Below are 15,465 nucleotides of genomic sequence, written 5' to 3' on the forward strand. Positions count from 1 at the left end.
TCTTCGTATTGATGACAATGGGCAAGCGGTCACGGACATAGCTTCTAACATCCGTAAGATATCCCATGTACCTATACAAACGTGGAGATCAGCCTGGGATGCGGGATGGTGGGACTCATTGCTTGGAGATGGTTGGTGGAGACAACTTCTGCTCCTTGTGGGATGTGCTTTAGTTGGAGTTATCATTCTCCCCTGTTGTATTCCCTGCATTATACGCCTTATACAGACTACTGTTTCGAATATGACAATGTTGGCGACCCCAGTGTCAACTCCGCCCACAAGGGAATTTGCCCCTAGTGCACACCTAATGACATTCAGCTCACTGTCCTCAGAACGGGTTCGCTTAATTAAAAACTTACACAGGATGCGGCCTACCCGGGAGGAGGGGAAGGAAATGTAATTCGGCCCGCTTCCGCTTTGCTACAGGGGCCGAAAGGGGGGAAATGAAGCAGGCCATAGCTTAAAGTGAGTGGAAAATTACCAGAGGGAGCCAGTTTGAAGTTAGCTGAGCTGTAAGCTCATACATGTATCCAAGTTATGTAGCATGATGTTAGTTAGCCAATGATAAGTCTGTAACTATGGCATGTGGTTCAGTTATGTATTTTGCCGGACAAGAATGTATTTAGGCAAGTTGCTGTCTGTGTGAGGGGGCTCAGTTTGTTTTGAGTGGCAGAAGTCACGCTGAGCCTTAGCCGGCTAATAAAGCACGCTCTCCTTCCTGAATCCTTGTTGGTCTCATTCGTGCACGACTCTTGAAGCTGCTACACCCCAACCCTTAGCAACAGAACCACAAGCCATTTTGACCACCCGGGCAGGTTTGTTAGTGTCTCTTCAACTTGCTGGCATCCATCGCTTTCTGGCTGGCACTAAGGTGTTTCCAGGCGTCCACGATTAGAGCCCCAGGAATGATAATCCATAAGGCATTCATGAAGACGAAGTAGAACCAGAAGTAGAGGGGGTGCCCCATTTCACCGTGACTGAAGCCGTGGTGGTATTCGGTGTAGAAGTAAAGAATATCTCCATAGAGCTGACCTGAAAAACAGGGAGGCAGAAAGAGCGATTAGAGGAGTGGGGAGGAAAGGACCACAGGAAGCTAGAGAAGGACTACTTATTTATATATATGTTAATAATAATAAAAACAATATTCAATTTATATACTGCCCTTCAGGACAACTTCATGCCCACTGTGAGTGGTTTACAAAGTATGTTGTTGTTATCCTTACGACAAACACCCTGTGAGGTGGGTGGGGCTGAGAGAACTGTGACTGACCAAAGATCACTCAGCTGGCTTCAAGCGGAGGAGTGGGGAATCAAACCTGGCTCTCCAGATTAGAGTCCTGCCGCTCTTAACCACCACACCAAACTGGCTATTTGTAGTCTGCCTTTCCCACTGAGACTCAAGACAGATTACATAGTGTAAGTCGATACGATCACTGGCTGGGACATTCAATAAACAATGCAAGACTTGCAGGAAAACCACTTTTTAAAAAGGAAATTACTAAACATTATTTTTAAAGCTGTTTGAACGCATGCATTCTTCAGCTATCCCACTGACTTCTGAAGTCCAGTAGAAGTTAACAGGAAAACCCTTATTCTGGTTTATGCCTGGGAACACACTACCCAGACCCACTTTGGAAGTTATGGAATGGACAAGATGCTGTCGTTTTCTGTTTTACTAACAAATGCAGAGACGTCCAATGTGTGAGTTCTTCTCTACAATATCCTAAGAGCCACAGAGAGTCAGAAGCGTCCGTCCTTAAGCATCCTTAAAGCGCCCTCATCCATAAAGCTTGGGGGGCGGCGGGGAAGCTTGAGAAAAAAAGAGTGCAAACAAGCAAAGTTGGGAGGGAAATACAGCAAGGGATTTAAAAACTGCGTTTTGTAGATGAGGGACATATTTCAGAGAAAAAAGAAGAAAAGGAGGTGTTGGGAACACAGGAAAAAAATTAAGCAGGCAGAACATAGAAGAAACTGCAAGTGCCTGGATCACAGCTACTACAGGATCTTCAACAATAACAACAACAACATTTGATTTATATACTGCCCTTTGAGACAAGGCCACATTCAGAGTGATTTACAAAGTGTGTTATTATTATCCTCACAACAATCCCCCTGAGAGGTTGGCGGGGCTGCGAGAACTGTGACTGACCCATGGTCACCCAGCTGGCGTCAAGCCAACAAGTGGGGAATCAAACCTGGCTCTCCAGATTAGAGTCCTGCCGCTCTTAACCACTACACCAAACTGGCTCTCAAGTATTCTATTAGTATGGGGTTCGTACTTAATAGCTCTTAATGCAGGCAGGTTGCTTCTATATAATTTGACAGCCAGTCAGAACAGCGGATGATTTGTCCCTGAGCTTGCCTCGCATACTTACCCAGAGACACTATCAGCTGCAGCAGAAATCGGTGAGGCTGGTGTGAAAGAAAAGCAAGCGCTGTCCAGAAGCTGAGAGGCCCCCAGAGAAGGGCTGTGACAGTCTCTATAGAAACAAGGAAGTTGTCTGATCTTCAAAGAGAAGGGAGAAACAAGAGTCAAAGGCGTTTCCAAACACATCTTTTTAATCCACATGGAACAGGACACCAATCCTTCAGACATGGGTAATAAAAAGTTTGTATAATAGCAACAGACAAATCATTAGCGAATTCCACAGGAAGCTTTAGGCAAACACGCTTTTCTATTGATACTATCCTACAGAGCGCTACAGAGATACTAATATTAATCCGATTTGTCAAGACCAGCCTTTCAAAATCCTATATGGCTAACCTGTCTGGGTGACTTCAGGGCTGGATCTAGGGTTGCCAGCACCCAGGGCAACCCAAGTCTGGCCCCCTTGTGCGTGCGCTCCCAGTCATCACGCAGGGCGGAGCGTGCTGCCCTGCGGCAAGCCGGGTGCCCCGGCATGCTGAGGAGTTGGCAGAGGCAGCACAGGGGGCTGGGAAGCCGCCCGCACCATTCGCCTGCCTTGCAGGCGAATGCAGGCTGTCCTGCGGGGCAGGCGAATGGCGCGGGTGGCCTCCCAGCCCCCCGTGCTGCCTTTTGCCTGCCCTGCAGGACAGGGGGCAGCCAGCTTGCTGCGTGTCCCGTCCTGCGGGGCAGGCGAAAGGCAGCGCAGGGGGCTCAGAGGCCGCCTGCGTGCTCCCGGTGGCTGGCAGCTGTGCACGGCACCCCCTCCTTGGCAACGCCGGGGGAAGACTACCTCCCTGCCCCCCCTCGATCTGGCCCTGGGTGACTTTGGTTCAGGAATATAAGTTTCCACAGGCCCAGGTCTTAAAGAAAGAATGCAGGCCTCCTGATTAGTTGCACTTGGAGCTTGTTTACTCCCAAGGGAACCCTCCTTGGGCAGCAGGCCGAATCAGCCTCCATCTACCCACCCTAGTTTCTCATCCTAGCACCACCAGTTATCTAACTGTGCCCTGATTGGCTAACAGTTCTAGAAAAGATGGCCGCTCTATTCAGAATCAATCTACCAGCATGTGAGAGAGGCTCTCTTTGCTCCATAAAACAAACCAGGGACTGTAGTCCTATGAGACCTAACAGATATTAAAGCTAACAGTAATGCAATTTTTATAGTATTAATTTAATTTTTATATTTTTGTAAAGTGCAAAGTGCAAAAAGTGCAATCTTATACTAAGTCAAATAACGATGAATTCATTACATCCGTTCAATTGGTACCCCAAGTAACAAACTTTCAATCAACCAATGCTTCCAAGACCAGGTAAGTTTCACAGTTCATATCAATAAAGTCCTTTTTCTGTTGTAATTCTTTTTCTTATTCTCTCTTTGCAGGCAGACAACTGTCGGTGGAGAACAAAGGTTTCATCTAACGGGAAGCAAAGATCCGGGAGAGTTGGCAATGGGTGCGCTAGCAACTGAGAGCGGAACTACAAATGACAAAAGGCACAGGCTGGACACTTGTCAGCTTCCCTCAAGTTCTGATGGGAAATGTAGGCATCCTAGTCTTGCAGCTTGGCTCTCTGACTGCTGTCCAATGGACTTTTCAACGGTCACTTGTCCAACATTCCACCAAGCTGCCTACATTTCCCATCAAAACTTGAGGGAAGCTGACAAGTGTCCAATCTGTGCCTTTTGTCACTTGTACTTCCGCTCTAATACATCCCGTTTTGCAAAGCTTCTTCATAAAAGCCTACAGAGTATAAAAATATTTACAGGACTAAAAATAATAAATATATAATAAATATGCAATAAATATCATAAATATGTACATAATCTTATAATGAATTGTAAGAGTATGGATGTAAAGAATTCATAGTTATTAGACTATGGATAGAGGAGTGCGGTCCCTGCTTTGTTTTTTGGAGACCTCCCCTCTATTTTGTTTGTGGTTAGTCTCTTTACTCCATGCCAGAACTGTCTGGCATGGTTTTAGATTTCCTTTCTTAAGTCTGTAAGTACGAGCAACATACTTGGAAGCCACATCAGAGATGCAAGTTATCAAGCCTTTTAACGTCTAGCTAGCATAGATAAGTGTTATTTTTTTTCTGCCCGTTGCTTGTGCTACAATAGAGTGGTTCCTGCCCTGCATACACTCTTCCTAGGGTTGCCAGTCTCCAGGTAGTGGAGGAGAACAACGGGCGACCCTGATATGGAACCAGAGGAGAACAACAAGACCAGGGAGCCACAACTATATATAAATTTTTGTTAATCAATTTTTGAAGTGCAAAAGTGCAAAAGTGCCAATGTGAATAAATACAACAAGATAGTTACAATACTATTACAAAATACAAAGTTACAGAGTCCATCCATGTATATTACATAAAATCCTGAATAAATATTCAAAGTCCGTAGAGCTCTTTCAACACATTTAAAGTGCAAGATGCCAGCAATAACAGAAAAGCCAGTAGGTAGGGAGAAGTGCAAGATGTTATTTTTTTCACAGTCCAACAATCTTGAATTAATACATTAATAATCGCCGACGGGAGTATGCAGGCAATTTTTCATTAACCTGTTCCGTGAGTAAAAACTCACTTCATCCTGGGCATAAAACAGTTCAGACCGGACACACTGCAAGTATAAAAATATATATTGTAACGAACAATTACTCATACACCATTCCATATTAAACAATACTCAAAATCATACTCACATGCCCAAGGGCCACTTTGCATATGGCACATGCAATGTGTGCAGCCATATGGTCAGGCTTGACCAGATTCTACCGACTTATTCCTTTCACCGGAATAACTTTTCCAATTGCAAGTCCGCGAATGTTGTTTATATCATTCGATGCAAATGCCCCTTGTTATATATAGGCAGCACTACCCGCCCCCTAAGGACAAGAATCCAAGAACATATATCTGGGATCAGGAACGGAGTGCTTGAGGCACCTTTAGTGATCCATTTCCGTGAGTGCAAACACCCACACAATGATTTTAAGGTCTCTGTGCTTGAACATTTGGACCGCCCACATGCTTCAGATACAGGTAAATTTCTTATGCAATTGGAATCTAAGTGGATTTTCAAACTTCAGTCCTTAACACCGCATGGACTAAATTTGGAAATCATGTTCTCTTGTTTCTTATGATCCTCAGCGACTTCACTGTAAGTTGTGAGGTGCGTCCAGATTTCCCTCCAGCTGTGATTGATTTACATAGAACATTAAGCAATTCAGCCCCATTGCAATATATATACAGTAGCCATTTTCATTCATTATTAGTCCGTTAATACCATCCTTCATGAGCCGTAGGAGAGTGTGTCTTGAGCACGTAACGCATCGTGAGTATGATTTTGAGTTAACCCGAGTTAATGAAAAATTGCCTGCATACTCCCGTCGGCGATTATTAATGTATTAATTTAAGATTGTTGGACTGTGAAAGAAATAACATCTTGCACTACTCCCTACCTACTGGCTTTTCTATTATTGCTGGCATCTTGTACTTTAAATGTGTTGAAAGAGCTCTACGGACTTTGAATATTTATTCAGGATTTTATGTAATATACATGGATGGACTCTGTAACTTTGTATTTTGTAATTGTATTGTAACTATCTTGTTGTATTTATTCACATTGGCACTTTTGCACTTCAAAAACTGATTAACAAAAATGTATATATAGTTGTGGTTCCCTGGTCTTGTTAGTCTCCAGGTAGTGGCTGGAGATCTCCTGGAATTACAACTGGTCTCCAGGCCACAGAGATCAGTTCACCTGGAGAAAATGGCTACTTTTGGGGTGGACTCTATGGAATTATGCCATGCCAAGGTCCTTTACCTCCCCAAACCCCAATTTCTCCAGGTTTCACCCCCCCCCCCCCCAGATCTCCAGGAATTTCCCAACTTGGAGCTGGCAACCCTAACTCTTCCTAATCTGAATTACTCAATAAAACAAAATATATTTTGCTTCTGGTGTTAAAAGTTACTTATTGAATGTGTGCCCAGGGCTTTTTTTCCTGGGCAAAGAGGTGATGGAACTCAGTGGGTTGCCCTTGGCGAAAATGGTCACATGGCTGGTGGCCCCGCCCCCTGATCTCCAGACAGAGGGGAGTTGAGATTGCCCTCCGTGCTGCTCAGTGATCTAAACTCCCCTCTGTCTGGAGATCAGGGGGCGGGGCCACCAGCCATGTGACCATTTTCAAGAGGTTCTGGAATTCCGTTCCACCGCGTTCCAGCTGAAAAAAAGCCCTGTGTATGCCTATACTCTCAGAAACGGACCCAGGGGCTGGAGAGTCTCAAACTAAAGGCCAGACCCCTATAAGCCTGCTAGGGGTCTCAAGTGGCTGTTGGCTCAACACTTAGGAACGGTAGCAGAGGGTTTTCTAGGTCAAGTCACTATCCTAACAGGCTTATATCGAAAACCTTATGATGAGCCAACCCAAAATGGAAGAAGATATAGTGCTGAAAGACACGACCCCCAGCAAAGGGAAAGTCCAATGCTGTGCAGCACATAATAAGCACAAGGAATGTGAAATATATAAATCCAAGTAAGCTTGATATCATAATACAAGAAATGGAACATTTGAACATTGTAATCCTGAGGTGTAGGTGAACTAAAGTGGACTGGATTAGGACATTTTCATCAGGGAATTACAACATGTTTTACTCTGGAAATGACACATTTGGAAGGAACCGTGATGTTTTTATAGCAAAGTGACACAACGCACAATCAGGAGCTATAATGTAAAGTCTGACTGAATAATATATATCAGACTTCTCGGAAAGCCTATCAACATAACCATCGCTCAAGTTTACATCCCAACTACAGATGCTGAAGAGGAAGACATTGAAAGCTTTTTTTTTTTTAATGGAAGTGTCCGGGAAGAAATTGATCATACACCAAAACAAGATACATAGATAATTCCAATACAGTTGTTTCAAGAAACTAAGAAATCGAGTCCATCAAAATCTTAACAAGGATATGTTATCAAACCTGGAAAACAAAAAAATGCCCCACAGACTGGAAACATTCAATTCTATATTCCCATTCTTAAACAATAGATGCAAAAGACTGGAGCAACTATGTCAGATGTTCAATCTGGATTCAGAAACGGAAGAGACGTTAGAGATCGTATTGCAAATTTGCGATGGTTAATGGAGCACACCACAGAATTTCAGAAGAAAATCAGCTTGTGTTTTATAGATTACAGCAAAGCTTTTAACTGTGTGGATCATGAAAAGCTACAGGTGGTGTTAAAATAAATAGGTGTGCCACAATATCTGATTGTGTTGATGCACAACCTGGAGTCTGGACAGCAAGTTACTGTTTGAACAGAAAATGAGGAAACAGAAAGGTTTCCAATTGGCAAAGGTGTCAGGCAACGATGTATATTATCTCCTTATCTATTCAACCTGCATACTGAATATATTATAAGGAGAAATAGATTAGATTTAGATGAAGGTGGAGTGAAAACTAGTGGAAGGAACATTAACAATTAGAGATATGTAGATGACACCACGTTCCTGGCAGAAAATAGCGAAGACTTGAAATGACAACTGATAAAGGTTAAAGAAGAAAGTGCCGAAGCACAATTACAGCTGAACATCAAGAAGAAAACAGTAATGACTACTAAAGAATGACATGATGTTAAGGCCAACGATGATGCAATTGAAACTGCTAAAATTGTCCATTCCTTGCCTCAATCGTCAACAAAAGGGAGACTGCAACCAAGAAATCAGAAGAAGATTGAGACTTGGAAAGGTAGCCATGAAGGAACCAGAAAAGATTCTTAAGGATAAGGACGTGTTGCTGGGGACTAAGATCAAGATAATTCAAACCATGGTAGTCCCCATTGCCATGTATGGATGTGCAAGTTGGATGGTAAAGAAAGCTGACAGGAAGAAAACTGATTCATATGAAATGTGGTGCTGAAGGAGTTTTACAGATATCATGGCCTGCCTAAAAGACAAGGAAGTGGGTTGTAGATCCACTCAAACCTGAATTCTCCCTAGAAGCTAAAATGACAAAACTGAGGCTATTGTACTTTGGTCACATCATGAGACGACAAGACTCACTGGAAAAGTCAATAATGCTAGGAAAAGTGGAAGACAGTAGGAAAAGAGGAAGACCTAAAATGAGATGGTTTGACTCAATAAAAGAAGCCACGTCCTCCAGTTTGCAGGATCTGAGCAAGTCTGTTAATGATAGGATGTTTAGGAGGCTGTTAATTCACAGGGTCACCATGAGCCGGAAGCAGTTTGACAACACATAACACACACACGCGCGCACATTCTCGTGCACTTTACATGTTGTGTTGGCTTTAAAACCACCTTGCAAAGTTCTGGTTGTCCTTTTCTCTCCCCCACCATTGCCACTTTGCCTTCTCTCAGGTCTCTGCGGCACCACCATGCCCAGCAAGGAAGCCAACAGAGGGAATGGAATTAAGGTCACTTGATTCGGATACAAGCCCCTCCTCAGGACTCTCTCTCAACAGCGGCTACCATGCTGAGCTACTGTTTTGGACCTAGGCAGGTTTCCAAAAACTGGCACTGTAGGCTCTGGGAACCCAGAGATAAGAGTGTGAAGCAATACGAAGACTCAGGAGAAGGCACGGGCATGAATTGAAATACAAATCAAATTTCGTGACAAATCGGACCAATATGTGTATCACAAAAACACGTTTCGTGAGGCCACGTTTTTCATGAAATCCATGACTTTTTGGGCAGATTCGTTCAATTAGTGAATGCTTCGTGATGCCAGACAGGCTGGCGCCAATCCATTCAGTCCTTAGGCAACATAGGCCCGGAATGTCTGCAGACTTTTTGTTGCCATGGAAACCCCAATCTTAGCCCACATAACCTTGATAGGCAGCTTGCCCTGCCAACCTGTGATCTCCCATTTTGCTCTATGAGAGCAATGAGCAGGGGGGAGATGGGCCTTCTGTAGCCATGAGAACACCAATGTCATCCCTCCAAACCCTGTTAGGCAGGTCTGTCTGCCAACCAGAGAGCTCCTGTTCTGCTCTATGTGAGCATTTCTTATATAAGGTACAGCTCTGTGCCTCCTGCTTTCAGTTCCAGTAGACAGAGGGAGAGGGAGGAGCTGTTGCTGGGATTTGGAGTGAGAGAGAGTGGATTTTGGAACTCTTGGCTGGATTTACTGCTGCTTCAAAAGAGACTGAAAAGACTCTTATTTTTTGCTCTTGTCCTTGCTGAGGTTGTTGAGTGAGGGTACCTTTGAAGTCTCCCTGCGAGTTTGGAATCTCTGGGTATGAATGGGGCTGTTGTAGGGCCCCGGGATCTGACGAATCACGAACCTAACGAATCGTTTTGTGAAACAGGACAATTTCATGAAAGTTCGTGGTTCATGGAACGCAATGAACCACGAAACTATGGGTTCGTTTTTTCCCGTTTCGTGCCCATCTCTACTCAGGAGCAAATCTGCAGTCTGCCATGAAGCTTGCTGGATGCACTTGTGTTAGGCTTAGCTTACTTCACAGGAGGGGAGGTCCACATATGCCAACCTTGGAGAAAGGGCAGGATTAAAAAAAATGGAATTGACAGAGGGAGTTCCACCTTGCCCTTGCTCACTCCGGGCTCCTGTTTTTAAGGAAAGAGAGTCAGGAAAGAATGCAAGTGTTTCTAGGGAATGTCTGTACATTGTGCCTCGACAGGCTTTCTGATGAATTTGCTGACCTTGGAGCCAGCCTCGCCTCCCAGAAGTGCAACATGTACCTTACTGATTGGAACTAGTGAGCAAGTTTGCCACATATACACTTTGAATGCCAAGCAAGAAATTTTATACGCCATTTCTCCTCATAATTTTTATCTTGAAAGAAGGAAGACAGAACCGCCTCCCTTCTCTCTAGCCAAGTCTGCCAGCCAGATGGGGCAAGCACCCCACATATATTGGAGGGATCTATTGTCATCTCGTGAAACAAAAAAAAGGGTAGAGGTTTCTCGGAGCTCTCTCAGCCCCACTCACCTCACAGGGTGATTGGCGTGAGGATTATAATAACAATAATAATAATGGCATCCTGACACACCAGCCATCGCTCCTGTTTTTATCCGGCTTTAAGATAAGTGTCTGTGCTGAACTTTGTATTTTGATAAAGCTGCAGTTTGTTTGGATTTTGTACCTTCAAGGACACTTTCCCAGGGAACTTTAGTGCATTTCTTAACTCCCTTGGCAGCCCACGGCTGGAGAGTGAGGCGGCACTGCCGAATAAATCAGGGTGAAGCTGACTGGTTTTTAACTGAAGAACAGGAGTTTCCACTTGGAGCCCAAGCTGGCAATTTGAGGCTTCCTTCTGTCTCTTTGTATTTGGAGCTAGTGAGAGCTTGTGCTTTCCAATAATGGGAGCGTCTAAAAGAGGCTGTGATGTAGATGATTTAGCTTCCTCTCCGGCACGTAAACAGACTAAAATGGATGATTTCTTTATGCTGAGTTCAGCCCCATTGACCTCTATCCACTTTGTTAACAGCTCTGAGTGGGCGTTAGGTTGTCCTGAAGGGCAGTATATAAATTGAATGTTGTTGTTGTTAATGGGATCAGCTAGGATTCAGGACAGGAGTCAACAACCTGTGGCACATCAGCATTGCACAGCCAAAGAGATGGGACCTGCTGATCAGCTATTCAGCGCTAAATGGCGCTCCTATCTGGATGTAAACAGGGCAGCCATTTCCTCCCACTTCCCCTATAGAGGAAGAGAAGCAGGCAGAGCCCAGCAACCTTAGGCACTGTTTGAAAGGTATCAGGAAGGCAAGGGTCACACTAAACTGATAAGATCTACATTTTAAACTTCATTTATTATATCAATGCTTGTTTAAAACAAATGCTTATTTTTGAGGGGGGGAAAGTATTTACTTTAATACTAGCACGTAAAGACTGAGCACAACATTTCTGAAAGGTTGCATGCTCCTGACTTAGGAAGTCACCAGCTTAAATCTCACCCAAGCCGTCAAATGACCAAGAGATCTTAAAAAAAAATCCCAATTATCTTCCCCCCGCAGTTCCACATCTCTAGTATGGCGATAATACTGGCCTACCTTCCAGAACGGTTAAGGATTACTTTAACAATATATGTGCAGTGTTCTGAAAACAAAAAGTATTATACAAAGTGCTGATTACCTTTTTTGGCTTCCTAAACCTGCTACAGCATGCACGCTTTTTAATTACGAGCACACAAATGCTTAAGACTCTTTAGAAGAAGAATATCCTATAAACTGTAAGTGAGTCTGTTGCAAAAATGACACAAATGCCATTTTTGCAACAGACTCATCCGCGAAGATAGGCTCTTCTTTATCCATTTTTAGTCCTTTTTGCTCAATATTTGGTGCTGGATATTTGCAGGAATAATTTTTTTAGTTTGCCTCATATCGAGATAACAGAAACACAGCAATAACCTCTCCTACCCAGGCCCTTTGCGATACTTACACGAGGTATCTGCTGTCTCCTTTAGCATATTCCTTCCCTTTTAACACAGGAAGAGGAGAGATAAAATAACAGAAAGCTTGGTTATAATAAGTAAAGAAACTGTAAATTTCACAAAAATTGGTGTATGAACCAGGGTGGGGACAGAAGGGGACAGTTCTAACAAAGTTTTTGGCTTGCAAGTGTACTGATGTTTATCTCTGACACAACATTTAATTAGCACCAGCATTAATGAATGCTATTTCTACTCTTTAAAAACAGTGTTCATTTCAAGAAGGCAAAACAAAAGCTGTTTACCTCTATCAAACTTATCGATATAGGAAGTCAACATGAAGGAAATGAGAACTATGTTAGCTGCTTTGGGGTCCCAACAGCAAGAAAGAAGAAACGAACCAAATAAAATAAATAAAATTGTGCTTCCTTCTCAGTTCTTCTTGGCCTTAAGCTAGAAGGCAGTCCAGACAAGCAGCTTGCATTTAAAAACAAGCCAACAAAGCAGAGGGGGGAAAGGAAGAACCGTGGCTTTGTAGCACAAACAGACCGTATGCGAGGCTCTCCGTCCCCCTCCTAAGGCCATTTCCAAAACTGAGGCTCTCTATTCCCCATCTAAGGCCATTTACACAAAGTTTATTTGTCCAGAGTTCAATGTTGCTGGGAAGCAGGAGGTTTTCTGCTTCCCCACAGCAACATGGTATATTCATACCTCTCACAGGATTTCCCCATCTTTTCCCCAATCCCTCCCAAACCTGCTTTGCTCCAAACATTTGGGAAAGATTGCAGCAAACCCTGAATGGCTGCCCACACAGTAGCCAGCCCTTTCCCCCCACAACAGTCATTACGTCCCACTTCCAGAGCTTTTTTTCTTAATCAGCAAATGAGTATCATTATATCACTATAACGTTATAGCACCACACGTAACAAGCTTTCTGAACTTCTAGCTTTCATTTTTTTAAAAAAAAGTCTCTAGCACTTTTCAATGCAGAGGTATAAGGGGAAAGGCAGAGACTTTAATTTTTTTTAATTAAAAATGAAAACTGGGAATTCGGAGAACCAGCTACACAAATTGTTATACTGCTATAACAATACTCTATTGATGATTTATTTTTTTAAAAAATCTGCTGTGTTTGGCAAGGGGAGGGGACACTGCTGCGGGGGGACCAGGACAGGGATACTATAGAGAAACCTGTTACATGGCAGCTTCAGCAACAACAGGGCAACTACACATGCCTGGCTATGTGTGGAAGGCACTTACCTGTAAATAACTAGTAGCGCTTTGAGAGAAGATAGTAAGAATGTACACATGAAGGGAGGATGTACACAAAAGCTTTTACAGTTCTATACCTTTCTTGCCCTCCTGGTGGAAATCTAACGTCTCCATCCCACTTTGCCCCACAGCCAGTGATCAAGGCCCATTTCCTAGTCTCCCCATTATAAACCCACATCATCCCACTGTCCAGAACTGGAGACAGGTCCCAGATGCTCTGCACCCACATACCCATCCCCAGGGCTTTTTTTCTGGGAAAAGAGGTGGTGGAACTCAGTGGGTTGCCAGCACAGGGGGCAACTCCTGGCGGGAGGTGGTGCCCCTGGTACCACATGTGCACGTGCGAAGTGCACGCGCACACCCAGGACCGCACGATGGCATCACTTGGGGTCAGTTGGAACAAGGGGGGAGTTTTTTAAAGTTTATATCACCCTCGGTGAAAATGGTCACATGGCCGGTGGCCCCGCCCCCTGATCTCCAGATGGAGGGGAGTTTAGATTGGAGGGCAATCTCAACTCCCCTCTGTCTGGAGATCAGGGGGCGGGGCCACCAGCCATGTGACCATTTTCAAGAGGTTCCGGAGCTCCGTTCCACCACGTTCCTGCTGAAAAAAAAGCCCTGCCCATCCCTCCTAATACATCCCATGACAACTTACACAGCTGCGAGAGGAAGGTCTGATCCCCTGCGATCTCTACGTGGTAGAGGCTAAACCAGCCCTCGATAACAATATGAACGAAGCCACAGATCACAAACCAGCAGAGAGCCAAGGCGCGCCAAGTTCCAAAGGGGGCATCCCTCCGGCTCCACCGCCCCACTGCTAGCCAAGTCAGTATCAGGACGGCACCCGTAACAGAGAAAAATAAAGTCAAGATCTGCCACATGGGGTAGTTGTTGGGGACGTAGTTTTGGAGCTCCAGGTTCCGAGGCCAGTAGGGATGCGGGACGGCAACGGACTTTGCTTCCAGACCCATGGCAGCCAAAGAGAAGGAATAAAACAGGGTCCTGAGACAGATGTGATGTATTACCTACAAAAAGAAGAACAGTGTTGATAATGAAATGCAAAACACCCAGTTCTCCAGAAATGGCTATGTAGTGAATCCTACTAACTTGGGCCGTTTCCACACAGCTTACCTGAAGCCGGGCCATGGCGCAACGTTGCGGATCGTGCTGGGGAAAACGCAAAATATGGTGTTTTCTTGCACGAATTTTGTGCAACGTCGCACAAAACTCGCGCGAGAAAACGCCATATTTTTGCATTTTTCCCAGTACAATCCGCAACGTTGCGCCATGGCCCGGCTTCAGGTAAGCCGTGTGGAAACGGCCCTGGGCCCTTTTCACACTGCCTGTAGGGACTCGCAACGACACGGAACATTGTGCTACAAACGCGGAAAATTGCGTTTTCTCGCACGAGATTTGCACAATGTCGCGCAAATCTTGTGCAAGAAAACGCGATTTTCCATGTTTGTAGCACAATGTTCCGCGTCGTTGTGAGTCCCTACAGGCACTGTGAAAAGGGCCCTGGTTGAAGAACAAGAGGATGGTCACAAATGCTTGAGCTATCTATATAGAGTTTTTTTTAAATGAAAAGCAAAGGAAACTGTAACAGTAATTGTTCCGAAAGTAAATGAACAAATGGATTGTTCAGTCAGTCACCATTCCACCTGCTTTGCTCCTATTTCCCTTCTAAGAGATGTTTGCCTCCCATTTTACAGCCACTAAACTGAATCCAGAAAGGAAGCTAGAAATGCCTCCAGGAGATGGAACCGGTCTAGCATATACACAGGTTACAAAATACTCATCATTGTACACATGAATAAAGATTCAAAATATATTACCGCTATCCAAGCAAAATACCAAAGACAAAAATGTATAAGTTGCAAGTGTTATATTTTTACACAAGCATATTTAATATATAGTATTAGAACATAGGTTGCTGTAGGGCAGTGGTTAAGTGGTTGGGCTGCGAATCAGCACTCTACTGGTTCAAATCTCACTACTGCCATGAGATCAGTAGGTGGCTCTCAGCCCCAGATGCCCAGCTGTATTGTGGGGATAATAATACTAACTTGTTCATTGCTCTTGGTGGGGCACTAATCTGTCTAGAAAAGCAATATATAAGCACATCATCATCATCATCATTCGAGTTATCTGAAACACCATCAACAATAAGCAGAGGTCACATGTTATTATTGACTGGCCTTACTAAGCTGATACAAGTTTCTGCCGGAGACCTAAGTATCAACCAGATATCGGCGTAATATGTACGCTGTTCCAAGTAGCACCGCCTTTTGCAGCTCTGTAGGTGTTATGTCAGAAAGCTGCAGTTTTTCCATAAGAATTGCAAAGTTTTTCGAGATGGTTCCAAGTGCCCCGATGATA

At 44.2% G+C, this 15,465-nt stretch overlaps 1 protein-coding gene across 1 annotated transcript in view; it reads right to left on the reverse strand.

Moving 5' to 3' along the window:
* Positions 1-584: 584 nt before the first annotated feature.
* Positions 585-15,465, reverse strand: part of EBP (EBP cholestenol delta-isomerase) — a 28,772-nt gene continuing 13,891 nt past the window's right edge. Inside the window, exons 2-5 of the mRNA XM_055003573.1 lie at positions 13,742-14,111; positions 11,826-11,862; positions 2,376-2,506; positions 585-1,032 (exon numbers count right to left, since the gene is read on the reverse strand). Of these exons, the coding sequence (XP_054859548.1) occupies positions 821-1,032; positions 2,376-2,506; positions 11,826-11,862; positions 13,742-14,057 (696 nt within the window). The 5' untranslated portion in view covers positions 14,058-14,111 and the 3' untranslated portion in view covers positions 585-820. The remainder of the gene's footprint in view (positions 1,033-2,375; positions 2,507-11,825; positions 11,863-13,741; positions 14,112-15,465) is intronic.

Source organism: Eublepharis macularius, chromosome 19, assembly GCF_028583425.1.
Source record: "Eublepharis macularius isolate TG4126 chromosome 19, MPM_Emac_v1.0, whole genome shotgun sequence".
NCBI lineage: Eukaryota > Metazoa > Chordata > Lepidosauria > Squamata > Eublepharidae > Eublepharis > Eublepharis macularius.